Below are 27717 nucleotides of genomic sequence, written 5' to 3'. Positions count from 1 at the left end.
TTTGCTCTACAAGAACGACTTTGAAACAAACCATAGATGCATTATTTATATGATTCTCCAGCCTTTTTGGACAATCACACCATCTGAATAAAGTACATGGAGTTGTTATTCAGAACTGTTGAGAGCAAAAGCGCCCGGGGTCGTGGATGTGGGGCTCTTTTGAAATAAATGAGAATTCCTCTGCTGTATATTTCAGCTATTCGATAAAACGCAGAGGGCTTTTCCACACTCTATGATGAGTCAACCCCTAAAGAACATAGCAAAAAATGTCATAAAAGTTGACTTACGGCCCTTCTAAAATAAGCTATTCAATTATACTTTCTGCCATCATTATGGCATAATTTGTAATCTATGATACAACTAAAATAAGTGTGAAAAAATGACCCTGAAGCTTGCTCCTTTTTTAGCATGTTACCCTTTAAGATACATCAAACACAAATTTGCCAGTAAATTTTTAAATAATGGCTTATACACCTGGTCCTCAAAGTGTACATGTTCGAATGGGAGTCAGGCGCTCCAAAATTTTTGTTGTGCCTATCTGCATCTCGGCATCTCCGCTATAAGGTGAGTAGCAATTTTCCTTTTCATATTATCGTTACGCTCCGTGATTTAAGAAATTCATCACACATTTTCACACGTAATGTAATTCATTTTTCGTAAAAGAAAATTCACTTTGAAAGTAAGGCTTCTCAAACCACCACCTGGAATATTTTCCCACCATATGTTAGAAATGTAAATAGCTGTGACATCTCACTCATCAAAAGCGGTTTGTTTTTATGAAGTATTGCATAGTCTTCATCCCAGAGCCTTTGACACATTTTGCTGTTGGCAGGTACTTGTACGTGCACTGTGATTTGCTGTTGTAAATGGCACAATTCTTTGCAGCTTAATTTTATTTTGGTGTTATTTTCTCATTTTTGTTTTATTGTTCCAGTATAATTCTGCAATAGCAGCCTAAAATAACACTCTTTGATAGACCATCAGTTCTTACCAGTGAAAACTACAGAAATATAACTGAAAACTAAAACAATGAAAAAATTGCTGGAATTCTAAAGAATTCCTGGTTTTTCCATATATATATATATATATATATATATATATATATATATATATATATATATATATATATATATATATATATATATATATCACGTGTTTTTCCTGAATCTTCCGGTTGTCCCACAGCGTATACACCATGCTGTCTGCAGCTCAACGTGTCATCTTCACAGTGAGCAACAATCTATCCTTTCTATATAACTGATGAGAATTGTAAGTTAGGGAATTAAGTTAGCGAGACAGTTATTGCATATAGTTCAAAGTGCTGTAATACGTGTACCCATATTGTACATAAGACAAAATTATTGCAACTGCTGTTCTGATAACTTACAGTCTCCATAAATAGCATTTACACCTTTTCTTGGTTGTTGTACATTGTACTCACACAAACCTTCAACTGAAATGGTTGACTGAATGACCAGTGTACATTCTTCTTGTATTTCCATATTTTTAATTTTACTCCAGCAAGTGGACAATTTACATTACCCCAGATGGTAAATTTTGTCTAACATTTTAATAAAATCACGTTTCGACGAATGACTCATTGCAATATTTTTTTCAACAGGTATTGAGGACAGGAAGTGGCATACCGAATAAAAAATATAGGGTGCTATTTCAAAATGACATGCTGCTGTATACACTATTGTAATGAACAAAGTTACAAGAAAGGAAATCACACTGGTTAATATCTGCCCGGTACCTTACCAACAGTTGGCTGGTACGATTTATTTCGTTTGTGGACAAAAAGTTAATAGTATAATGCTAGTACATACTTAACACAGTGCACGTATGTGCAAGCTGCTGAAAACAATTATGTAATACCTGGCACAAGCCACTAACCATGCAACTGCAATTTCATTTCATTATTATACGCTTCTACAGAACTCTCAAAACTGGAGACGCAAGCCACAGGTAAAACAAAGAGTGTAGATCAATCCTGAAAAATTTATGATTATTTAATTTTGTGAATAGCACAGAATCAGACATCTCGTTATTTCATTAGGCAGATACGTCCCCAAGCCAGTACAGAAACAGTCCAGGTACTTACAATGGTTATCCAGGAGAAAATGCTGTATTACATGTAACCACTACTTATATCTTGTCTCACTACTGTGTGAGTCCAGTCAAAATACGAGGGTAGTATGATATGTCTGCTAAATTTCCACGAACGAATGGAATGTTTTTGTTGTGCCTTCATGGTTGGTACACTTGATTATTCCAAGGATCGTATGAAGAATATCAACAATTTACAGCATGCAATTCATTGCAGACAGATGTCTGAACTGATCAGTGTGTCAACTGCAATTGAAAATGAAGAAAACTGAGTTTTGTGCTGTTATTAAACATTTGAATTTGAAGGGCTGGTCTGCCACATAAATCAAAACAGAATTGGATGAAATTTACGTGGACTCTGCACCATAACTGAAAAACTATTTGAGTTTAAGTGGTCACACAAGCACCGAAGACGAAGTGCACTCCTGCTGTCCAGTGGGGTCACCACAAAGGAAACCATTGACAAAGTCCACAATATGACGATCCATGACAGCCGAATAAAAATTCTTGAGATTGCAGGCATCTCAACTGAGTGAATGCATAATATCCTGCACGGAGAATTGGCTGTGAAGAAGTTCTGTGCAAGCGGGATAGTGCGATTGCTCACAGTCGACTGAAAGTGCCTTCGGCACAACATATCGACACAATGTTTAGTGGTGTTTAAATGCAATCCATGAGATTTTTGGCACCGATTGTTGACTACTGATGAAACCTGCATAGATCATTGCACACCAGAGTCAAAGCAGCAGTCAAAACAATGGTGAAAGTGCAATAAAGGAGGCAAAGACCATTTTGTCAGCTGGCATGGTGATGACCACTGTTTCTTCTTTTTTTGTGATTTGCAAGGAATAAACCTCATAGACTAATTGGAAAAAGACAGAATCATAACTAGTCCCTATTAAGCTTGTTTGTTGGACCGTTTGAAACTTGCGTCGGCTGAAAAAAGACCAACGTTGGCATGAAAAAAAAAAGTGCTGTTTCACCAGGATAATGCACCATCTCACACATCCGCAGTAACAATGGCAAAAGCGCATTAATTTGGCTTTGAATCATTCCTCATCCACTCTGTTTACCAGACTTAGCCCCAAGTGACTTCTTCCTGTTCCCTAACTTGAAACTTCGGCTTGCTGGAAAGAAATTTTCATCAAATGAGGAAGTGATAGTGGCAGTCAATGAGTATTTTGCAAAGTTTGACAGAACATATTTTTCTGATGGAATGAAAAAGCCAGATGATTGCCATGAGCCATGTGTTATGAGCGGTTTGATGTGGCCCGCCACGAATTCCTCTCCTGTGCCAACTTCTTTATATCAGAGTAGCACCTGCAACCTACATCCTCAATTATCTACTGGATATATTCCGATCTCTTTCTTCCTCTACAATTTTTACACTCTACAGCTCCCTCTAGTATCTCGGAAGCTTTTCTGTGATAACTTATGTCCTACTATTCTGTCCCTTCTTCTTCTCAGTGTTTTCCATACATTCTTTTTCTCACCAATTCTGCGGTTGAGAACTTCCTCATCACTCGCCTTATCCCTCAATGGAGACTACGTCGAGAAGCAAGGTGAGTTGTTTACAAAACAAACCTTTCTTACTGCTTTTTTGCCAGACTTCTCAAACCACCCTCGTATACTGATGATCGCCGGTTCCGGCTTAGCAGGCCGTTGGACACAATACGAGGTGCCACAGATCACTTTAGCTTAAAACAAGGTGTTATACCTTCTTCTTTCAATCCAAAAAAATGATGTCTGCAATTTTAAAAGGAAGTTTCTTTTCAGTTTAATAGATGTTTGCGGTCTGTCTTCTGTGTGCAGAATTTTTGTTTCCACTGTACATGCAATGAGTGCTAGAGTGAACGCAACGTATCTGTGAAACGAGGCAACAGACGGCAATATTACAGTGTGTTTCGACACTTGCTGCAGTGAGTGGCAATATGAGCTACTTACGTTCCATCTAGGAAATAGGGAGAAATAGGTTTTTTAAAGTCATGATACTTGGGCCATGACCGAGGTAAAATATGCACACAAATGGATTGTTACAGACGTAGGCACACTGCAAATACAGCAGCAATTCTGCGTAGTGCAGATTCCACAAGTCCTGAATAGGCACCCAAAGGTATGTGGTATCAGATATCTACACACACATTACACAGTTCCAGTAGATTATGGACCAGTGGTTTGTGGATGTGCAGTATGCACCCTATAGCACCCCAGATTATGTTCTGTCAAGTTCAGATCAGAAAAATCTGTTAGCCTCGACATCAACGTGAGTTCACTAACACTGCTGCACGATTCTGGCCTTGTGATACGGACAGTTATCCTACTGGAAAATGCCATCACGGTTAAGGAAGATGTCCAGCATGAAGGGATGCAAGTGTTCCACAAAAGTGTCATGTTGCCTTCAACTATTACCATGGGTCCCTGGGGCGCGCAGGTGAATGTTCTACACAGCATAATACTGGCACCGCCAATCCATGTCTGTGGCGCGGTTCACGTTTAGAGCAGCCGTTCACTCGGATGGTGGCATTTCCAGAGATGACCATACACACGGTCTAGCAAAAGACATTAATCAATATTATGAAAAGGGTAGTTGCTACTCACCATATAGCAGAGGTGCTCAATTGCAGAAGGGAACAACAAACAGATTGTTAGAACATTAGCTTTCTAGACAACATGCACACACACACACACACACACACACACACACACACACACACACACTCATGCAAATGCAATTCACACACACATGACCATTGTCTCTGGCAGCTGGAGCCAGAGACTGTGCATGTGTATGTGTCTGTGTGTGTGTGTGTGACAGAGGCCTTCTTGACCGTGTGTGTGTGTGTGTGTGTTTTTTTTTCGACAAAGGCCTTCTTGGCCGAATGCTAATATTCAGACAGTCTTTTTGTCATGCGTTTCTGCAACACAGCACCTCTGCAATATGCAGAGCAGTAACTATCCTTTTCCTAATATTGTTACATTCCATCATGGATTTTCCATTGTTTAAAACATATAAATAATCTGACTTGGTGGCACGTTTCCACTGACCAGCGGTCCAATCTCGATGATCCTGTGGCCACTGCAATCGTAACTGACAGTGTTGTCAGGTAACCACATGAATATGTAAGGGTCGTATGCTGCGGAAGCCCACATTCGACGATGTGTGCCAAACGGTGTGCTTCAAAACACCTGTGCCTGCACCGGCACTGTCAGATCTGTCACAGATTACCACCTATCCCACTTTACAGAGCAGGCAAGCCTCTGATCTCCATGTTCTGCAATGAGATGTGGATTTCCAATACCTTCTTGCCTACTTACGATTTTACCATCCTTCGACCATTTTCCACAGATCCTCACAATGGCAGCATGCGAACAGCTTAGCCATTTCCCAGATGCTAATCTTCACGCACTGGGCCATAACAATCTGCCCCTTAAGATACAAAGTGTGGTGTCACTGCCAGACACTTGCTAAGTGGTAGCCTTTAAATCGGTCGCGGTCCATTAGTATACGTCGGACCCGCGTGTCGCCACTATCAGTGATTGCAGACTGAGCGCCGCCACACGGCAGGTCTAGTCTAGAGAGACTCCCTAGCACTCGCCACAGTTGTACAGCTGACTTTGCTAGCGATGGTTCACTGTCTACATACGCTCTCATTTGCAGAGATGACAGTTTAGCACAGCCTTCAGCTACGTCATTTGCTACGACCTAGCAAGGTGCCATATTCAGTTACTATAAGTAATATCTTCAAGAATGTATTCTGAACAGATAATATTGTGACTCATGTACCGTCAAGAGCGACGTTCATCATTAATGGATTAAAGTTAAGCATCAAACTAATTACGTCTGCTTTCTGAATTCTCATTCCTTGTCATGTTCCAGACTTCACGTCAGTATAGTTCTTCCCTCCTCACGCCAGCCTGCATGAGCTAAAACACGTGCATTTTGGCCTGCACTCGTAAAACAGTGTTGGCCTTCTGCTAACACAAAACAAAGGAATTACATGCATTGGCTGCGAGTGTCCATTGATTTAAATCAATGGGGAAAGTTGAAATTGGTGCCAGACCGGGATTTTAACCTGGGTCTCCTGCTTACTAGGCAGCCAACCAGACACAGTGGTCATCAACACTGCACAGATTACTGCAGTGCCCCTCACCCGTTATTCCCTTTACTCGCAGCATTTTGGCGATTCCCGTAAGAGTTCGAACCTAATATGCATCCACACTGAAGAGATCATTGGCCATTTTCGCCTTAATTATTTACATATGTGGTGTCTGTTCTTTCAGACGTGTCTCAAAGATCAGACACCACATACATAATCTGCCCTTTGTCAAAGTCACTTATGTCACTTAATTTCCCTCTCTGTTGCCTGTGTCATCACCATACTAATTTCCCATTTGTCTCTTCTCTGCTTATATACGAGGGCTATTCAGAAAGTAGGGAACATTTCCGTTTGACACCTCAAGGCTCACGCCGATCGCGTATATTTTGGTATGTGCATGCTCGGCAGTTCAGTCGGCATCCATCCGTCACTGCGGGAACGTCTCTGCACGTCTGGTTTTTTCAATATTCAAATTTGAAATGTGGGCTGCAATCGAAAATCCCGCCAGTTGTGAGGCGCGCTCTGTGATACAGTTTTTGTTGGTAAAAAACCTATAACCTATAGAAATTTATCGTGAACTGTGCGAAGTGTACGGAAACAACGTAATGAGTGAATGTTCTGTCCGTAAATGGTGCATTCGGTTTAAAAAAGGCTGAACCAATGTTCATCTTGAAGAGAAAAGTGGACGTCTGAGCACTGTGACTGACGATCTTGTCGCTAAAGTTGATGAAACGATTCGTGAAAACCGTCGCTTCACAACAACGCAGATTTCACTTTCTTTTCCATAAGTTTCATGGACTTTGTTGTTTGAAATTGTCACTCAAAAGCTAAGCTACCACAAATTTTGTGCACAATGGATGCCCAAAATGTTTACAGAGCACCATAAAGAACAGCGAATGGGGGCAACATTGACATTTCTGGAGGCCTACCACATACACGGTGATTCATTACCGGATCTAATTGTAACCGATGACGAGACTTGGGTGAAACACATCAATTGGGAGACAAAATTACAGACCATGGAGTGGGGGCACAGAAGGTCCCCCCCCCCCCCCCAAAACCAAGAAAATATTTGCAAACCTTGTCAGCAAGGAAGTTGCTAGCGACAGTGTTTCGGGATAGGCAAGGTGTGTTTCTTATTGATTTTCTCGAACGTGGAGCAACCATAAATTCTGCCCCGTACTGTCAAACTCTGCACAGCCTTAAAGGAGCAGTTCAAAACAAACACCGAGGAAAGCTGACATCCAAAATTTTGTTTTTGTGCGACAATGCCCGACATCACATGGCAAACCACACTAAAGAACTTCTTAATTCATTCAAATGGGAAATTTTCCCTCATCTGCCCCACAGCCCCGATCTTGCACCAAGCGACTTCCACTTGTTTCCCAAGATGAAGAACTGGCTTGCACCGCAGCGCTTTGATGATGACACGGAGCTACAGGTGGGCGTGACTCACTGGCTGAAGTCTCAGGCGGCACAATTTCATGATGAAGGTCTTTCAAAGCTTGTCCACCACTATGATAAGTGCCTGAATGTGTTTGGTTACTATGTGGAAAAGTAGTATGTCAGTCGCTCTTTCAGATGTATACAATCAAATGTATTTCTGGCACTCAGTTTTTTTTTAAATGCCAAAAGTGTTCCCTACTTTCTGAATAGCCCTCACACTTTACTTACCGTACATGGGCCAATCAATGCCACCAAGCAGCATTCGATCTTGTGGGAGGTCGGTGGTCAATTTTCTGTCCCGTCATTTTAAGTTATCACTGTACAGTCTGCAACTAGACTGTGTGATACAAAGTGCCACCAACTGTGAGGAGATATCTGTTATTCAATTCTTGAATGCTTAAGACAATAAAAATGGCTGAAACTTATCACAAACTAAAGGAAGTGCATGAGAATACAATAATGAATGAAAGAAATAACTTAAGGGATGAAAGTAACAACTCACAGAAAATTTGGTGTACTGGTTCTTTCAAGGACACACAAAAAAGACGGAGAACTATACTTGCTTTTGGATGATTCCTTTTTCGTATCTCTCAAACAGAATTCATCCAAAAGGGTTCACGCGAGATCTAGCACAGTTCAATACCTCGCTTGCACTTCTCGATGATTCGACACCTGTATTGTTTGATGAGTTGTTACCTTTACTCTGCAAATTATTTACCTTCCTCCAAGATTTTCCACAACTTTACCAATGCATGAAATGTGAGGTGGTGGTGTGATATTTTCAACAACAGACCAACAAATGTGCCTGATGAAACCTGATCTGGACACCTATCATTCAACACACATGATTGGGAGAGCCAAATGACAGAAAAATATCATGCAAACCACCATTACATGATACTTGAGTTTCTGGGTGGGAAATGTTTTGGAAATGGTTCTGAGGTGAACAATTCACTGAAAAACTGGATTAACTGAGTGACTAGAACACAAGAAATCTAAAGCTTGTGGACAGATTTCACAAATCATCATCAAAGAAAGTTAGTGTCTTCATCTCTGAATATTTACAGGAGCTTACATCCATTTGAACCTGCTTACTGTAGTCAAACTTTCATCTACCTCTAGAGTTTTTAACCCCCCACACTTCCTTTCATTACCAACCTGATGACCAGGATGTGTCCTATCAACCAATTCCTTCTTCTATACAAATTTCTTTTTTCACCAGTTCAATTCAGTAACTTCTCATTATTTATTTGGTCTACACAGCTAACCGCCAGCATTCTTCTGTAACATGACATATCAAAAGCTTCTATTCTCTTCTTTGTCTGATTGTTTGTTGTCCACATTTTAGAGGCATATAAGGTTACTCTGTAGACAAATTCTTACACATTAATTTATATTCGTCATTCACACATCTATCTTTCTCAGACAAGCTCTTCTCAGCATTGCCAGATTGCTTTTTGCATCCTTTCCACTTCAGATGTCTTCAGTGATTTTGTTGCCCAAATACTAAAAACTCATCGATTACTATTAGTGTCTCGCACCAAACAAAAAGTTTGTGGAAAACAATTTGTGTCACCTGGGGCGGGTGTTGAGTCCTTGGGTAACAATGTAATTGACGTACCGACAGAGTAGAAAAAAATATTTCCCACATTTGTTCAAACACATGAAAAAGCCTATAAATTTCAAAGGCAAATATTTTGAGAAACAATAAAAGATTTGTATCGAAAGGAGGCTTTTTTCTAAGAGACAGAGAGAGAGAGAGAGAGAGAGAGAGAGAGAAAGGGTGCCCTCTGTACCTTCATTAGTAAGACGTTTGTGACATGATGTAAGTTTTTGTAGTGAGTTTGGCATGCCATATAGCACAGAAGCTCACTGGATAAATATGTCAACCTGAGGAGACATTGCATTAATACTGTGTTACACCACCTTTGGTGGTGACTGTGGCCTCAGTCGGGTGAGGGGGAGAGTTTTCTTCACATATGCCATACCTATCGGCGGCCATTCGCTCCTGATAGGATGCCATAGAACTAACAAACTGCACAGACGTCGACTGCTACTGTTTCAAATAGACCGACACATTTTCAGTGGGATTAAGAAAGGGCGCTTGAGTGTTTGTCAAACAAGGAATGTATCGGTGCAGCCCTGTGAACACAGCCATCTCCATTTGGATAGACAGACTGTCCACAACATACTCATCGCAAAAATTCGGACGAAGGGAATATGCTCGGTTACTGAGAACGTCAAAGTAAACATCTTAGTTAATGTAGCGTATAACCTGAATGAGTGTGTCTCAAGCCACAGTATGAAAACCACCTCTAAAATGGCACAGAATTACCTCCAGTCTGAACAACAGGCTCCACACAGTGCAGGTTAAACACATCACCGTACTGTCGGTGCACTCGATGCCACGAGTCATTCAAAAAGGTACAAAATGGCGACCCATCGGATCACACTATGTGTCTCGACACTGTCCAGTTCCTGTGTTGTTTGGTCCACTGAGGATGTGCAGCTTTAAGTGCTGGTGTGAGTGATGGCATTTTGAAAAGTGCCAGATTCCAGACAACCAGTTCAATGTTAGTTTGGAAATTGTTTGAGCTGTACCAGCATTCACTGACACCAACAGTTCCTGGTAGATCTGAAGCTGATCATCACTGGCAAGGTGTGCCACTCGTCTTTGGTCATTGTCAGTTAGGATCTTTTTACAACCACCGTTCTTATGCCGTGTTACACTGTCTCTTGTAAACAAGTTGGTCAGTCCGCTTCACTATGCCCACAAATTGGGCAATTTTGTTAAGAATGCGGTTAAACGAGATATTTCCTACACGCCATTCTATCACATCCCCGTGTCGACCATCTTGCTGCACTGATTCTGTACAACCGACTGGCACACACACACACACACACACACACACACACACACCATTTGATGAGAGACATTTTTATTTGTGTAGGTAAAGACAAGGCTGGTTTTTTCTTTCTTCTTCTTCTTTTTTTTTTTTTTTTTCAATTTACTGGACCAGCATCAAGAACCAGAATGAAGCACACACTACTCATAAGTGGCCCTATGTAAGGTGCATAAAAATAATATGTAAGTGCTATGGCTATAATTATATTATCTGAGTTTGGATGAGTTTACAATTAACGTGTATTTTGTGTTGGACTGTTCAGTACTTAGTTACAGTTTACTTTTAAGCCTTCATAGAACTTTTCAGATGTTTTATTAATTTTATATTCTTTCTCACACATTCTCATATGATTATCATTGAGGCAAATCGTGCTTTCAAATATCAGAGACATATTTTGTTGTCAAAGATGTGGCTTCTCATATATTTTTCTTATTCTTCAGTTTTGGTAACATGGGCTATCTCTATGTTCCTTTCACCCACTGATAATAATAATAATAATAATAATATATAAATATAATTGATATAAAAGTAAAATGTGTACATTTTAATTATGTTCTGCTGAAAAGGTTGCTTCATCTTTTGATGAGGAGATTTGTAAAAGTTTTAATAAACTGTTTATAGTATTAATATTTACACATTTTACTTTTATATCAATTATATCTACACACATTATAAAAATGGATTTTGTGCATCTGTGTGTTTTTCCACACCTCCTAAACTACTGGACTGATTTCAACCAAATTTGGTACAAATATCTCTTACTGTCAGATGACAATCGTTTTGGGGATTAGGACCATCTACCTAAGACAAGGGGTCGAGATGGGAGTGAACAAGAAGCATAGTCCTCGACACATGAATGCCTACCCCAAAATGAGAGCATTTAGCAACTTGCAGCAAACTTCATACATAATTTCAAACCTTTACAAAGCTTTTTTCTTGCTGACATCCCTTACAAAATGATGAAAGGAAAAATGTTTATCATTTATCACTTTTCTCTGTTTATGCAGTAAATGTACCGCATGGAAGCACACCTATAAAGAAACACCTAAGAAATGCTAGGTTTCTCTGATAATTTTTATATACTTATTAGCAATGGGAGAAAGAAACACAGACCACACACATTCCAGGATGGAATAATGACAATATTATGAAAAGGATAGATTGCCACTCACCATTTACTGGAGATGTTGGGTTGCAGGCAGGCACAACAAAAAGACTGCTAAACAAATAGGCTTTCAGCCACAAAGCCTCCTGAAATGGACAATATACACACATACACATTCATGCAAACGCAGCTCACACACACAACCACTATCTCTGGCTGCCGAGGCCAGACTGCGAGCAACTTCACACGATGGGAGAAGCAGTCGGGTCGGTGGGGGTAAGGAGGAGGCTGGAATGGGAAGGGTAGTAGGATAGGAATGTGTGCAGCAACGTGCTGCTTATGGGAGCGTACAGGGACAAGGTGGTGAGAGGGTAGAGCAGCGAGGTGCAGTTGCGATGTTAAATGGTGGGAGAGGGAGGGAGAGAGGCTGAGAAGTAAATAGACTGTGGGTGCGTTGGGAATAGAAGGCCGTGTAGTGCCGCAGAGAGAACAGGGAAGGGATAGGTGGGTGACAGATGATGACTAACGGAGGTTGGGCCAGGAGGGTTATGGGAACATAGGATATGTTGTACAGAGAATCCAACCTGCGCAATTCCTTCCTACCAACAGTAGCTTTTCTGAGTTGTGCACCTACCCCTTTCCCTGTTCCCATTGCACACTCCACAGCCTCCTATTCCGCAAGTCTACCCCCCCGTCTTTTCGCTTCTGTCCTTTTATACTGCACTCCCCCCCCCCTGTGCCCACTGTCTAACCTCCAGACTGAACCTAGCTGAACTACCCTCTCCTCCACCTCAACCCTGCATGCTTCCACAAGCAGCACTTAGCACTTTACCGAAACTTCCTGTCAGATTAAAACTCTGTGCCAGACCGAGACTCGAACTCGGGACCTTTGCCTTCCACGGGCAAGTGCTCTACCAACTGAGCTACCCAAGCACGACTCACACCCCGTCCTCACAGCTTCACTTCTGCCAGTATCTCGTCTCCTACCTTCCAAACTTTACAGAAGCTCTCCTGCGAACCTTGCAGAACTAGCACTCCTGAAAGAAAGGATATAGCGGAGACATGGCTTAGCCACAGCCTGGGGGATGTTTCCAGAATGAGATTTTCACTCTGCAGCGGAGTGTGCGCTGATATGAAACTTCCTGGCAGATTAAAACTGTGTGCCGGACCGAGACTGGAACTTGGGACCTTTGCCTTCCACAGGCAAGTGCTCTACCAACTGAGCTACCCAAGCACGACTCACACCCCATCCTCACAGCTTCACTTCTGCCAGTACCTCGCCTCCTACCTTCCAAACTTTACAGAAGCTCTCCTGCGAACTTTGCAGAACTAGCACTTCTGAAAGAAAGGATATTGCGGAGACATGGCTTAGCCACAGCCTGCAGCAGAGTTTGCACCGATATGAGACTTCCTGGCAGATTAAAACTGTGTGCCAGACTGAGACTTGAACTCAGGATATTTGCCTTTCGCGCTACAGAGTGAAAATCTCATTCTGGAAACATCCCCCAGGCTGTGGCAAAGCCATGTCTCCGCAACATCCTTTCTTCCAGGAGTGCTAGTTCTGCAGCTTCACAGGAGAGCTTCTGTGAAGATTGTAAGGTAGGAGACGAGGTACTGGCAGAAATGAAGCTGTGAGGACAGGGTGTGAGTCGTGCTTGGGTAGCTCAGACGGTAGAGCACTTGCCCGCAAAAGCAAAGATCCCGAGTTCGAGTCTCGGTCCGGCACACAGTTTTAATCTGTCAGGAAGTTTCATATCAGCACACACTCCACTGCAGAGTGAAAAATCTTATTCTGGAAACATCCCCCAGGCTGTGGCTAAGCCATGTCTCCGCAACATCCTTTCTTCCAGGAGTGCTGGTTCTGTAAGGTTTGCAGAATTCTGTGAAGTTTGGAAGGTAGGAGACGAGGTGCTGGCAGAAGTAGGGCTGCGAGGATGGGGCGTGAGTTGTGCTTGGGTAGCTCAGATGGTAGAGCACTTACCCGCAACAGGCAAAGGTCCCGAGTTCGAGTCTCGGTCTGGCATGCAGTTTTAATCTGCCAGGAAGTTTCATATCAGTGCACATTCCAGTGCAGAGTGAAAATCTCTTTCTCAACCCCCCCCCCCCCCCCCGGCTCAGCCTCCTCCTTATTCCCACCACCCTCTCGCTTCTCCCAACATGCTGCTTGCACTCTGTGGCCTCGGCAGCCAAAGACTGTGGTCGTGTGTGTGTGTTTGTTGTTTGTTTGTTGTCTACTTCCAATGAAGGCCTTTCTGGCCGAAAGTTTACATGTTTAGCAATCTTTTTGTTGTGTCTGTCCCCAAATCGAAGTTTCCACTATATGGTGAGTACCAATCTATCCTAATACTTCACAAGCATTCAATATATGTATCATATTTGACAACAAATGAAATTCCAGTTCCCATAAGTCGAGCACCCGGGTCACGATACAATACCACTTTTTTACGTACGCAGAGGCAACGAGCTACATCTGGCAGGCAAGCACAAGCCACAAACCACCTACTTGGCACTAGCTAACTGCAGCCTACAGAGAGAATAAGTACGGGTCTTACCACGAACCGTCTGACGCTGCCCCGACAGAATCTTCTTGCTGAAACAATGGTAATGAGTGTTTAGATGAGATGAGATGTTTGCGTCTGAGGCACTGGTGGGTGTTTCGAGGTAGTAAAATTTGGAGGGTAAGTCGAGTGACGGGCCCGGTGCAGACAGCTTTTCAACATGCGCACACACTGTTACACCTACGTCACTCAAAAATTATGCACACTCACAGTACAATAAACAAAATAATTTTCATACAGTGTTTATCTCCTTCTGTAGTGTTCAGATTAGAGTTATAGACCTTGACAGGAAGATATTTAACAATCTCCCATCAAACAAATCAGGAAACTGGTAATCATTACCAATTCAAAAATTATACCTCATTAGCCATCCCTTGCACAAATTAAGTGATTATCAAGATTCCAGGATTGAAGAGTTCCATTAGGTACATGGCAAGTAAACCTGCAATGAGAAATAGTGTATTGCAAACTATTGTTACAGATGTAGGTAAGTATTTTCTTTGGAAAATTCCAATGCAATCAAGTAAACACCAGAAACAGCAGCTATTTGGTACTACTGGGGAAGAAACAGCTTTGGTTAGGCTAGCAGTTTTCTTGCTGATTTACTAGACTATATTTATCTGGGATTAGCAAAAATAGTATTAAACAATATAGTGATAGTTTATTTTGAATACTAGGGACTCATTTCTCTGTTTGATGGGATTTGTGGAACGCAATGAAGAAAAAAATGACAGAGCACAGCAATGAAATTAAAAATGGACTACACACCTAAAAATCGGTAAACTGATGTTTTGAAAACCTGTGAGCAGCAGGTGAGAACTTAAAGACAAACTCACTTCAACAACAATCACACTACTACACTGGAGCTTCGGCACAATATTTTTGACAATCAAATCCACCTTGACAACAATACTTCACAAGCAATTGCGTAATGCAGAAAGGAGATATTTTGTGCCATTATTTGGAAGACAACATTATTTCACCGAGAGTGCAGATATACACAGAACAGTCTTCTTTTTGGCCACTATTGCCAATCTCGTACACAGTCATTATCAAGTGGGTACATCTAGGAATGTATGCAATATTGCTGTGCTTGTGTTGTTGAGAGGTATTATGCCACATTCTTTCGGTCACGCAAATCCGAAGGTTATACGAAATACATGAAATATTTCTGCAGCTGCGAACACGGACAACCATCAGCTGTTGCGGGTACCTGGTTGGCGACATGCAGAAGTTTGAGCCTAGTCGCGAGAAGTGCTCTGATAGCCTAATGGTAAAGCAACCACTCGCAATAAGTGGAAAATCCGAGCATGAGTCCCAATCTAGAATAAATTTTCATTGTTGTAATTCCATTATATGCCTGATGGTTGTCTATATTTGCAATTGCACAATTGCAAAAATATTTAATGCGTTGGAATATATCTTGTATGAAATTCAAACTACAACTGAGGTATCTTTTGTGGGACATTATTTGTGCACACATTATTGGGCTTGTCCACTTCAGAACAGTTATATAGCAAAACTACAGTATCGCACACTCTGACAAGCAAATATACACTCGCAGTGCAAATAATGTGATCTTCTGTGACATTTAAAAGAAACTGTGTTACCAAACCCGGAAAGAAAGAACGAAAGGCAATACAGCAGCGATTGTGCATGACACAAGTTCAGTACGTGCTCGCTGGATTTCCAGAGGTATGTGGCACCAGGTGTCTACAGACAGGTCACAAAATCACTGTAAATTACAAGCTGGTAATTTGTGGGTGCAGAGCTGGCACTCAATAGCATACTGCATCAGGTTCAGAGCAGTTCACTAACAAGTTTCTCAAAACACTGCAGCTCATTCTGGTCTTGCGAAATGGGCAGTTATCCTGCTGGAAGATACCACCATTGTTGGGAAAGACATTCTACGTCTACATCTGCATCTACATCTGCATCTACACACATACTCTGTAAGCTACCGTATGGTGTGTAGTGAAGAGTATTGTTCACCACTACTAGTCATTTCCTTTCCTGGTCCACTGGCAAACAGTGCAAGGGAAACACAACATGCCTCTGTATGAGCCCTACTTTCTCTTCTTTTATATTCGTGGTCCTTACGCGAAACATATGTTAGCGGCAGTAGAATTCCAGAATGAGATTTTCACTCTGCAGTGGAGTGTGCGCTGATATGAAACTTCCTGGCAGATTAAAACTGTGTGCCCGACCGAGAACTGTGAGGACCGGGTGTGAGTTGTGCTTCGATAGTTCAAATGGTAGAGCACTTGCCCGCGAAAGGCAAAGGTCCCGAGTTCGAGTCTCGGTCGGGCACACAGTTTTAATCTGCCAGGAAGTTTCACGGCAGTAGAATTATTCTGCAGTCTGCTTCAAATGCCGGTTCTCTAAATTTCTGAAAACTTTTCCTAGAAGAGAACTTTGCCTTCCCTCCAGCAATTCTCATTTCAGTTTCTGAAGCATTTCCATAATACTTGCATGCTGTCTGAACAGCCCAGTAACAAATCCAGCAGCCGACGTCTGAAATGCTTCGACATCTTCCTTTAATCTGACCTGGTACACAGTCCGAACACTTGAGCAGTACTTAATAATGAGTCACACAAGTGTCCCATATGCAGTCTCCTTCACAGATGAACCTCAATTTCCCAAAATTCTCCCAATAAACTGAAGTTGACCATTCACCTTCCCTACCACAATCCTGATATCCTCGTTCCATTTCATATAGCTTTGCAACATTAGCCAAAACATTTGAATGATCTGGCTGTGTCAAGCAGGACACTATTATGCTGTATCCACACATTACAGGTCTGTTTTACCTACTCATCCACATTAACTTACATTTTTCTGTGTTTAGAGCTAGCTGCCATTCATCACACCAACTAGAAATTTTGTCTAAGTTGTCTTGTATTCTTTTACAGTCACTCAACTTGATACCTTCCTGTACACCACACAGTATCATCAGCAAACAGCCGCAGATTCCGGCTCACCCTGTCCGTTAGATAATTTATGTATGTAGAAAATAATAGCAGACCTGTCAAACTTCCCTGTAGCGCTCCTGACAATACCGCTGTCTCTTACAAACATCGCTGTTGAGGGCATCTAGGGTGTAACAAATTATTCATAGGATGAGATGTTCCCTATCCTTGATATCCACTGGCTGATGAAAGATGTTCGTCGATCAAAGTAGTTAGTATGTAGGAAGCAAACCCCTTTTGGGAGGTTTTTCGAGGTTTGCACAGATTGGAATTGCGCTAGCAGGACTCTTGCAGCGTTGGTAATGCAGGCAACCGCAAGAAAAAGTAACGAGAAGCAAGAAACCTAGCAAGATACGGATCGACCACTGAACTGTTTCAAGTCTATTCCTAATACCACCATTATGGAAGTAAATACCAAGGAAACATTCTATTTGGTGACTGTGACAGGACATGAAGTGCAGTTCAACTCAGCATGTGGTTTATCGTGATGCACTGTTATGTGTCACCTGCTATATCATAGAAGTACCAGCAGCAATCCGCTACAGCTGAATGACGCAACGGGTCCACAGCAAGCCAGCAGCCTGACTGTTCACTGTAGCATACATCAATGGTGTACGGTGAGCTGTATTAGTTAGAAATATGTGACAAAATTGTATTATTTTTCAGAATAAAATTGAGGCATCAGATGCAAAAATATTTGCGTCTGGTGACTGAATTTTGAATAAAACAATAAAACTGTACAATTTGTATGTTTGCAGTGGACATTGTTAAGGAGTGACTTAGATGTACTAATGAGTAGAGGCAAACTCTAAATTATAATTTTAATATCATATGCCTACCCCATGAACCATGGAACTTGCCGCTGGTGGGGAGGCTTGTGTGCCTCAGCGATACAGATGGCCGTACCGTAGGTGCAACCACAACGGAGGGGTATCTGTTGAGAGGCCAGACAAACATGTGGTTCCTGAAGAGGGGCAGCAGCCTTTTCAGTAGTTGCAGGGGTAACAGTCTGGATGATTGACTGATCTGGCCTTGTAACATTAACCAAAACGGCCTTGCTGTACTGGTACTGCGAACGGCTGAAAGCAAGGGGAAACTACAGCCGTAATTTTTCCCGAGGGCATGCAGCTTTACTGTATGATTAAATGATGATGACGTCCTCTTGGGTAAAATATTCCGGAGGTAAAATAGTCCCCCATTCGGATCTCCGGGCGGGCACTACTCAAGAGGACGTCGTTATCAGGAGAAAGAAAACTGGCGTTCTACGGATCGGAGCGTGGAATGTCAGATCCCTTAATCGGGCAGGTAGGTTAGAAAATTTAAAAAGGGAAATGGATAGGTTAAAGTTAGATATAGTGGGAATTAGTGAAGGTCGGTGGCAGGAGGAACAAGACTTTTGGTCAGGTGAATACAGGGTTATAAATACAAAATCAAATAGGTTTAATAATGAATAAAAAAAATAGGAGTGCAGGTAAGCTACTACAAACAGCATAGTGAACGCATTATTGTGGCCAAGATAGACACAAAGCCCACGCCTACTACAGTAGTACAAGTTTATATGCCAACTAGCTCTGCAGATGATGAAGAAATTGATGAAATGTATGATGAGATAAAAGAAATTATTCAGGTAGTGAAGGGAGACGAAAATTTAATAGACATGGGTGACTGGAATTCGTCAGTAGGAAAAGGGAGAGAAGGAAACATAGTACGTGAATATGGATTGGGGGGAGGAAATGAAAGAGGAAGCCGTCTGGTAGAATTTTGCACAGAGCATAACTTAATCATAGCTAACACTTGGTTCGAGAATCATAAAAGAAGGTTGTATACATGGAAGAATCCTGGAGATACTAAAAGGTATCAGATAGATTATATAATGGTAAGACAGAGATTTAGGAACCAGGTCTTAAATTGTAAGACATTTCCAGGGGCAGATGTGGAATCTGACCACAATCTATTGGTTATGAACTGTAGATTAAAACTGAAGAAACTACAAAAAGGTGGTAACTTAAGGACATGGGACCTGGATAAACTGAAAGAACCAGAGGTTGTACAGAGTTTCAGGGAGAGCATAAGGGAACAATTGACAGGAATGGGGGAAAAGAAATACAGTAGAAGAAGAATGGGTAGCTCTGAGGGATGAAGTAGTGAAGGCAGCAGAAGATCAAGTAGGTAAAAAGACTAGGGCTAGTAGAAATTCTTGGGTAACAGAAGAAATATTGAATTTAATTGATGAAGAAAATGTAAAAACGCAGAAATGAAGCAGGCAAAAAGGAATACAAACGTCTCAAAAACGAGATCGACAGGAAGTGCAAAATGGCTAAGCAGGGATGGCTAGAGGACAAATGTAGGGATGTAGAGGCTTATCTCACTAGGGGTAAGATAGATACTGCCTACAAGAAAATTAAAGAGACCTTTGGAGAAAAGACAACCACTTGTATGAATATCAAGAGCTCAGATGGAAACCCAGTTCTAAGCAAAGAAGGGAAAGCAGAAAGGTGGAAGGAGTATATAGAGGGTCTATACAAGGGCGATGTACTTGAGGACAATATTATGGAAATGGAAGAGGATGTAGATGAAGATGAAATGGGAGATATGATCCTGTGTGAAGAGTTTGACAGAGCACTGAAAGACCTGAGTCGAAACAAGGCCCCAGGAGTAGACAACATTCCATTGGAACTACTGACGGCCTTGGGAGAGCCAGTCCTGACAAAACTTTACCATCTGGTGAGCAAGATGTATGAGACAGGCGAAATACCCTCAGACTTCAAGAAGAATATAATAATTCCAATCCCAAAAAAAGCAGGTGTTGACAGATGTGAAAATTACCGAACTATCAGTTTAATAAGTCAAAGCTGCAAAATACTAATGCGAATTCTTTACAGACAAATGGAAAAACTGGTAGAATCCGACCTTGGTGAAGATCAGTTTGGATTCCGCAGAAATGTTGGAACACGTGAGGCAATACTGACCCTACGACTTATCTTAGAAAACAGATTAAGGAAAGGCAAACCTACATTTCTAGCATTTGTAGACTTAGAGAAAGCTTTTGACAATGTTGACTGGAATACTCTCTTTCAAATTCTAAAGCTGGCAGGGGTAAAATACAGGGAGCAAAAGGCTATTTACAATTTGTACAGAAACCAGATGGCAGTTATAAGAGTGGAGGAGCATGAAAGGGAAGCAGTGGTTGGGAAGGGAGTGAGACAGGGTTGTAGCCTCTCCCCGATGTTATTCAATCTGTACATTGAGCAAGCAGTAAAGGAAACAAAAGAAAAATTTGGAGTACGTATTAAAGTCCATGGATAAGAAATAAAAACTTTTAGGTTCGCCAATGACATAGTAATTCTGTCAGACAGCAAAGGACTTGGAAGAGCAATCGAACGGAATGGACAGTGTCTTGAAAGGAGGATATAAGATGAACATCAACAAAAGCAAAACGAGGATAATGGAATGTAGTCGAATTAAGTCAGGTGATGCTGAGGGAATTAGATTATGAAATGAGACACTTAAAGTAGTAAAGGAGTTTTGCTATTTGGGGAGCAAAATAACTGATGATGGTCAAAGTAGAGAGGATATAAAATGTAGACTGGCAATGGCAAGGAAGCGTTTCTGAAGAAGAGAAATTTGTTAACATAGAGTATAGATTTAAGTGTCAGGAAGTCGTTTCTGAAAGTATTTGTATGGAGTGTAGCCATGTATAGAAGTGAAACATGGACGATAAATAGTTTGGACAAGAAGAGAATAGAAGCTTTCGAAATGTGGTGCTACAGAAGAATGTTGAAGATTAGATGGGTAGATCACATAACTAATGGGGAGGTACTGAATAGAATTGGGGAGAAGAGGAGTCTGTGGCACAACATGACAAGAAGAAGGGACCCGTTGGTAGGACATGTTCTGAGGCATCAAGGGATCACAAATTTAGCACTGGAGGGCAGCGTCGAGGGTAAAAATTGTAGAGGGAGACCAAGAGATAAATACACTAAGCAGATTCAGAAGGATGTAGGTTGCAGTAGGTACTGGGAGATGAAGAAAGTTGCACAGGATAGAGTAGCATGGAGAGCTGCATCAAACCAGTCTCAGGACTAAAGACAACAACAATATCATATGCCTTTAACCACTTGTGTGATGGCAAACGAGGTACTGGAAGTAGATTTATTGGCTACATTTCAAAAGAGTATGTTTAAGAAATTACAGGGAACTTTTACAGCTCAAGCAGATGATATCAAGGCAGGAGTAGCTAATATTAATACTAAACTAGCGGAAACTCATAAAGAAGAAGTAGATAATATTAATACCGAACTAGAAGAAGCCCTTTAAGCACATGAGGATAGAATTAACACAAAACAGAAAGAATCTCTTCAAGCTCAAGGTGATAGAATATATATGAAACAAGAAGAAATACAAAGTGTAATGTCAACACATGGAAACAGAATTTCTATCTTGGAAAATGTAATAATTAATTTACCCCAGGAGTTACAAAAGGCACTGAATGATCAGTGTGATTTAGTCTATAATGAAGTTGATGAACATTCTGAAGATATTAATAAAAAAGTTGAGAACAATAAATAAGGAAATCTCTAATAATAAAGAAAGGGTAGAGATAGGTACTCACCAAGGTATGGCATTCAATGAAATTTTGAATCCTCCTACTACCTTACCTTCCTTGTAGGGGCGTCTGCAAGAGTTTGCAGAAAAAAAAGTACAGGAAAGAAATGATTCCTCTTTCACACCTACTTCTACTGGCAAGTCTATTCTAACAAACAAGAGCCGTAGAAAATCCGGGAGAGTTAGAAAAAAACACAAAAGGAGCTACGGAAAAAAAAGAGTATGGTTTTTAAAAGCAGTACAGGAAACCAAAAGAATGGCTAGAAGAACTTCAATTAGGAACAGGTATGAACTTGACAAAGGTTAAAACAGATGGGGAAGTGCATATCCCATATTTCTGAAGAGTGTTTTTCAGGACTTTATCTAAGACCTGGGAAGAACATTGTAGAATATTGATTAAAGCCTTGCAAAAATTTAGAGGAAAAGGATTTACGAGTAAATGTGCAAAATCACACTTTGGACGTGTAGAACTTAAGTTCGTAGGTAGGAGTACACAGGGTCAAACCTGATCCAAAATGCATGAGAGCAATTAAGGAGTCTCTCGAACCAAGAAATGTAAAACAATTATGTTCACTGCTCAATTTAGCTGGATTTTATTATAAGTACATACAAGAACAACAAATGAATGATCCAAAATTATTAACCACGTTAAAACAAAAATCAAAGTGGATATGGGATGAGGGAACATCAGAACCTTTCCAAAACATTGAGGTATCATTAGTAAACGCATCCATATTGCTACACCCAATGTTGAATGTATCGTTCACGCTAGCAACAGATGCATCAAAACACGGAACAACATGTGAACTGTTTCAGGAACAATGGGACCCAAATATAGGAGAGCATAACACCATCGCCTTTCACGAGTCATCATTTAAATAAATAAGAACAAAATTAAATGGCTATGGAAGAAGAATTACTCGTAACCGTATGGAGCATTAAGAAGTTTCATACATTAATTTGGGGATCAAAAATAGTTATTTACACTGACCACGAAGCATTATCATTTTTACTGGAAAGCCGCCTTTTGCATGACCATATAATGCAATGGGCATTATTCTTATACGAATATAATATAGAAACTGTTTACATTAAGAATCGAGAAATGTTGTTCCGGATGCTTTATCATGATTACCTTTAGCTATGAACGACATGATGAGAACCAGTAGCCCAGGCGAGAGTTTTGCTATGAACTCCCTATCAGTAAGTTATACAAATGAGGAAATAAGAAAACTTGATACAAAAATTAAACAAGATATTAGACTGGACAGTTATACTGGTGATAAGATTAATAACGAGAAAACAGCATTGCAAACAACTTAAGATAAATCTATATGGCTGACAAAGGAGATACAAAAGAAGGTAAGTCACCACGGAGGCTATGTACCCCGCAAACACATAGGGAGAGATCAAATACTGATTATCCAGGCTATTATTAGCATGGAATACGCAAATGTGTTCACCACATGAGTAAATTCTATTGTTTCAAGAATCTGAGTAGAAAAAATAGATGTCTTACAATGCTGTGAATAGTGTCAGAGGGTGAAGGAAGATAATTAACTATCTCTTACTCTTTATATCCTATAATACCTAAAGCACTACACGACTTAATTACTGCCAATTTTTTTTTTGGCAACTACCTCGTAGTTGCGGTGGAGTCATGTACCTGTTTGTGCTTGCAGACTGTTGGTCAAAATATGTTAAGCTTTATCCAATTAAGCAGTCCAATACACCCACCATGATGCAATGTTTACAGGAATATTTTAAGGATATACAGAAACCAAAACTGGTTATTAACCAATAACGGCCCACAATTTATTGGGTACACAAGTTTAATAGGGAAGCACAGACTCCAATGTTCGATGCTGATGACGCAGTGCTTGTTCATGATCATTGTCACAGTTCATATATAAAGAAAGAAACTGGTAAATTCTCCCAAAGTATTGTGGACCCTACAAGATTATGAGTATGTCACACACAAGGTGGTATATTTTGTACACCCGCCACAATTCTCATGGCATAAATGGAGTGTCCTGATGTGGAGATAAGTCACAAACATGGAAAATTGAACAAAATTTATTAAAGAATAAGGTTAGAAAAATTAAGACCACACTGGTGCATGCGCGCACACACAGACACAAAAAATGAAATGCTCGTACGGCATTGTTGGCTGGGAGACCCCATGCAAGGTATTCGGCCGCCGAAATTGCAAGTCCTTTTTAGCTGACGCCACTTCGGCAATTTGTGAGTCAATGATGATGAAAGACACACAACACCCAGTCATCTCAAGGCAGAGAAAATCCCTGACCCCGCCGGAAATCGAACCCGGGATCCCGTGTGCATATACAGCGATCAAGGATGAAGATAAGCAGGTGGAACAGTTATTGCGGATGGTGTCACATGAGGAGAAGCATACAACAAGGATAAATGGTTCACAATTTAGGTAAAATATCAGCATACAAATACTTTGTACAAGAATTTGAAAGTGATAGTGTGGTCTGCCAAAAGGCAACATGTTAGGAGGATAAAGGGTAAATGGACCTATGGAAAGAATGACTTACACCTTAGGTTGGGAGGATCTGCAAAAGAAAGGACCCGTAGCACTTATATGAAGGGAGAGTTGTAAAGAGACACTGGCATCTCAAATGGAAAGATAATTGAGAAGTATCTGTCCCTAGAATGCGGTGTAAACATGCGCAGGAAGGTGTTGCCATTATAGAAGTGTTCTCCAGACTAGTGTAACATACAGACCCGGCTGATTAAACTTCACAAATTTGAATACATTTCTATCTGAGGCCAGAAATAGTTAAATGGATTGTTGATTCTGATCCAGGAATTAAAATGAATGAATTAAATGAAGTAATTTAAAATTGTGAATAAACATCAGAAGAATACTTCTGCCAAAACCTGGAGTAAAAAGAACCTGACAATGAACTAGTGTCACCTATGTGCAGCAAAGAAAAGCAAGATGATTAGTTAAGTATAATATCTCGAGAAGCCTACAGGAACATTTGTGCATATTGGAATACCCATAGCTAAGGGAAGTAGAAATCATGAAGCTCAGGTAATAAGGATGAAAGGAGAATTCTAAAGTGCAAATGAGCCGTGGTAAAAATTGCTGTTTTGAAGTGTGCTATTGCGCATAGTGTGGAGCAGTCGCCCCCCGCTTCTGGCGGTGGCGCCATTGTGGCAATCGCAGCTTTGGTGTCTCCCTCTGGTGGGAAAGGTTGCCTGTTCACGTGCATTTAAGGGGTGCTATGAGCTCGCCAGTCAGTGAGTCTCAGGAAGTCAGTCGGGGTCAGTCTCTTGTCCTCCAGCTTGTTAGTCTGTCTGTTGTCATCCGGAGTGCTAGTATGTCTGTCGTTCGGATCAAGGTTGGATCGATCGATTGGTCAGTCGCGCACTGAGAGACAAGATGACTTGTCCGCCTTGAGCATCGGCGCATGTGAGGTCGCAAGGTGAGTCCAGTGGGCCGCGGTGTATAGCGAGGGGTAGTCGCTTCGCGGCCGACACGAGAGCAACAGGAGTCAACCCACGACATCGGTCTGGCCAGTGCGAGCTGCGACGTCATGAGACGGGAGATCGGCGTGCCTTCCTGCGTCCGTTGAAGCAGCTGGCAGTGGACGGTTCGGGAGAGTGATTTGGGGGTGTTGCGCCAGGTCTTCTCCAGAAATCGCAGTTTATTAGAAGTTAAGTGGTTGATGATATGTTGTGTTATTTAATTGTTAAATCGTACTTGTTTTCTTGGTCAGTCTCTCGTCCCTAGCTTGCTCGTCTGTCTCTAGTCCGCATTTGTTAGGCAGTTAGTGTCTGTCGGTCTTTCGGAGCTGCCTCTGTCATGTTTGTCAGATTCGGCATGTTAACGAATTTATTGCTTGAAGCGTAATGGCTGAATTCCTGAAATATGTTTTTATCTTGCCTATCATCTTGAGAGGCGGTATATGTGTACTGTAGAACATGTTTGGCCAACCTTGTATAATTTTATGTAAGATTGCATTTCATGGGCTTTTATTTAAATGGTCATTTTAGTATATAAAGTTGCCACCCTTCCACCATAAGACTTTTCTTAGAAGTTAAAATCAAGTTGCACCTTCGGTGGCAAGTTAATCTTTTAATTTTAGTATTTTGTACCATTAGTTTGTGTGCTCGAGTGAATTGTTAAAACTTTTACTGTAAGGTACTCTGGTGTGTTGCAGATTTGCACCTGTGTAGTCTTTCAGAGGCTGTTGTGAGCGGTCGTGACTATGGCCGTGTCAAAAGGGAGTGGCAAGGTTCTCAGCCCAAAAGCTCATACACTCAAAAATTTGTTTCTTTCTGCCTCTGAATAAATTGTAACTTGATATTTAGAGAGTTCTTTCTGCTTATAATATTAAATCTGTTTCTAAAAAACACTTTTAGGAATAAATTTCCCATTTGTTAAAAGCAATTTCATTTTGATTACATCAGTTACTCTCTGGCAACTACTTCCACACTCACATAGTGTGATTAAATGTGTTAATGTTCTTGATGAATCACTAGTAAATAAAGTAAATTCTTAAGAAAAAGTTTTGAAAGTAAATTCACGGTTCAGCAATCACAAAATTAAAATGTCCAAATGATAGAACAGAGGTGAAATTATACTATTATAAACAAAGACAGCAATAAAAAAAGGAAACTGTATGGCGAGTCCCACATGGACTGGCTCTGAACACAGCTTGGTGTTAGGTATAGTTATGATGGGAATTAATTGGTGAAATAGGAACTGAGTTGAGTGACACATTATGCGAAGTCCCAGAGGAAAATTAATGGCAAACAACGTTAGCATTTTGTAAAGTTATAAGATTACACAATTGTTTGAAAACTGATGTTTATTATAAATGCATTAAACTTTTAGAATTAAGTTTATGGGCATGACATCTTTCATCTCAGTGGGGAAATATGAGGTGTAACATGTCATTCACAGAATGAGTTGTTCCACATCCTTTATACCCATTGGCCAATGATAAGATATTTGTGGGGTAAGGTAGACAGTAAATACGAAGCACCAAACTTTTGGGAGGTTTTTTGACAGTTTGTGAAGATTGGAATTATACTGGTCCTGGGCTACAGGTGATGCAGGTCGTGATTCGGTGTTACTAGCTGCGGGGTGGAGTCGCTCGCTCTGTGGGGCCACAAGGGAAAGACCTGGAGCACGTGTGATCTCCACGATGCCAAAGAAATTGTCACAGCATTGTATTACTGTTCCGAGTCTTGTGTGAGATGGACGCATGACAATGTCTAGTTGAAATATAACACATGTGTAGTCAATTCATTAGGAGAAGTTAGAGTTTTACATTATAGGAGAGAAAAGGGGAAGCTGAGTTTTGCATGAGTAATGCTTTCTAAGACTATGCTGATTAGTGGACATAAGCTTCTTGAACTGAGAATATGTTCCAAGGATTCTGCTGAAAACCAATGTTAGGGATACTGGTCTGTAATCTTGTGGATCTGTTCTTTCACATTTCTTACGAGGCGTGTTTTTTAAGTAAGGTCTGTTTTGTTGTAGACACTCGTAGTTCGCGCGCATACCGCAACGAGCAAATGCGTCATGTACCGCCATGCCTCAGGAACAAGTGTCCTCAGTTTCAGCTCTGTAGCTAACCTGTACAGTTCTGTTCTATGCTTTCAAAATGGTTAAGACTAACACAACACGCCCGCTGCGTGTGAGGTTCGCTCAGTGATACGGGTTTTGTCAGCAAGGAACCTGTCTGCCGCAGACAGATTTGCAAAGTGTACGGTGATACTGTTGTGAGTGAAAGCAAAGTGCGTAAGTGGGCACAAGAATTCAAATATGGCCGTGACAACGTCCGTGATGAGGACCGCTCTGGTCACCCTTTTTTGATTACAGATGATTTGGTGGCTTCAGTTGAAGTGAGGATTCGTGAGAACAGGCACTTCACAATA

At 41.1% G+C, this 27717-nt stretch overlaps 1 protein-coding gene across 1 annotated transcript in view; it reads right to left on the bottom strand.

Moving 5' to 3' along the window:
- LOC126212705 (zinc finger protein 239-like) overlaps nt 1-27717 on the bottom strand; it is a 125946-nt gene that overhangs the window by 24906 nt on the left and 73323 nt on the right. Inside the window, exon 5 of the mRNA XM_049940119.1 lies at nt 14216-14253. Within this exon, the coding sequence (XP_049796076.1) occupies nt 14216-14253 (38 nt within the window). The remainder of the gene's footprint in view (nt 1-14215; nt 14254-27717) is intronic.

Source organism: Schistocerca nitens, chromosome 11 (assembly GCF_023898315.1).
Source record: "Schistocerca nitens isolate TAMUIC-IGC-003100 chromosome 11, iqSchNite1.1, whole genome shotgun sequence".
Classification (NCBI taxonomy): Eukaryota; Metazoa; Arthropoda; class Insecta; order Orthoptera; family Acrididae; genus Schistocerca; species Schistocerca nitens.
The sequence above is the reverse complement of the archived record's forward strand: the minus strand, read 5'-3'. Positions and strand labels throughout refer to the sequence as shown.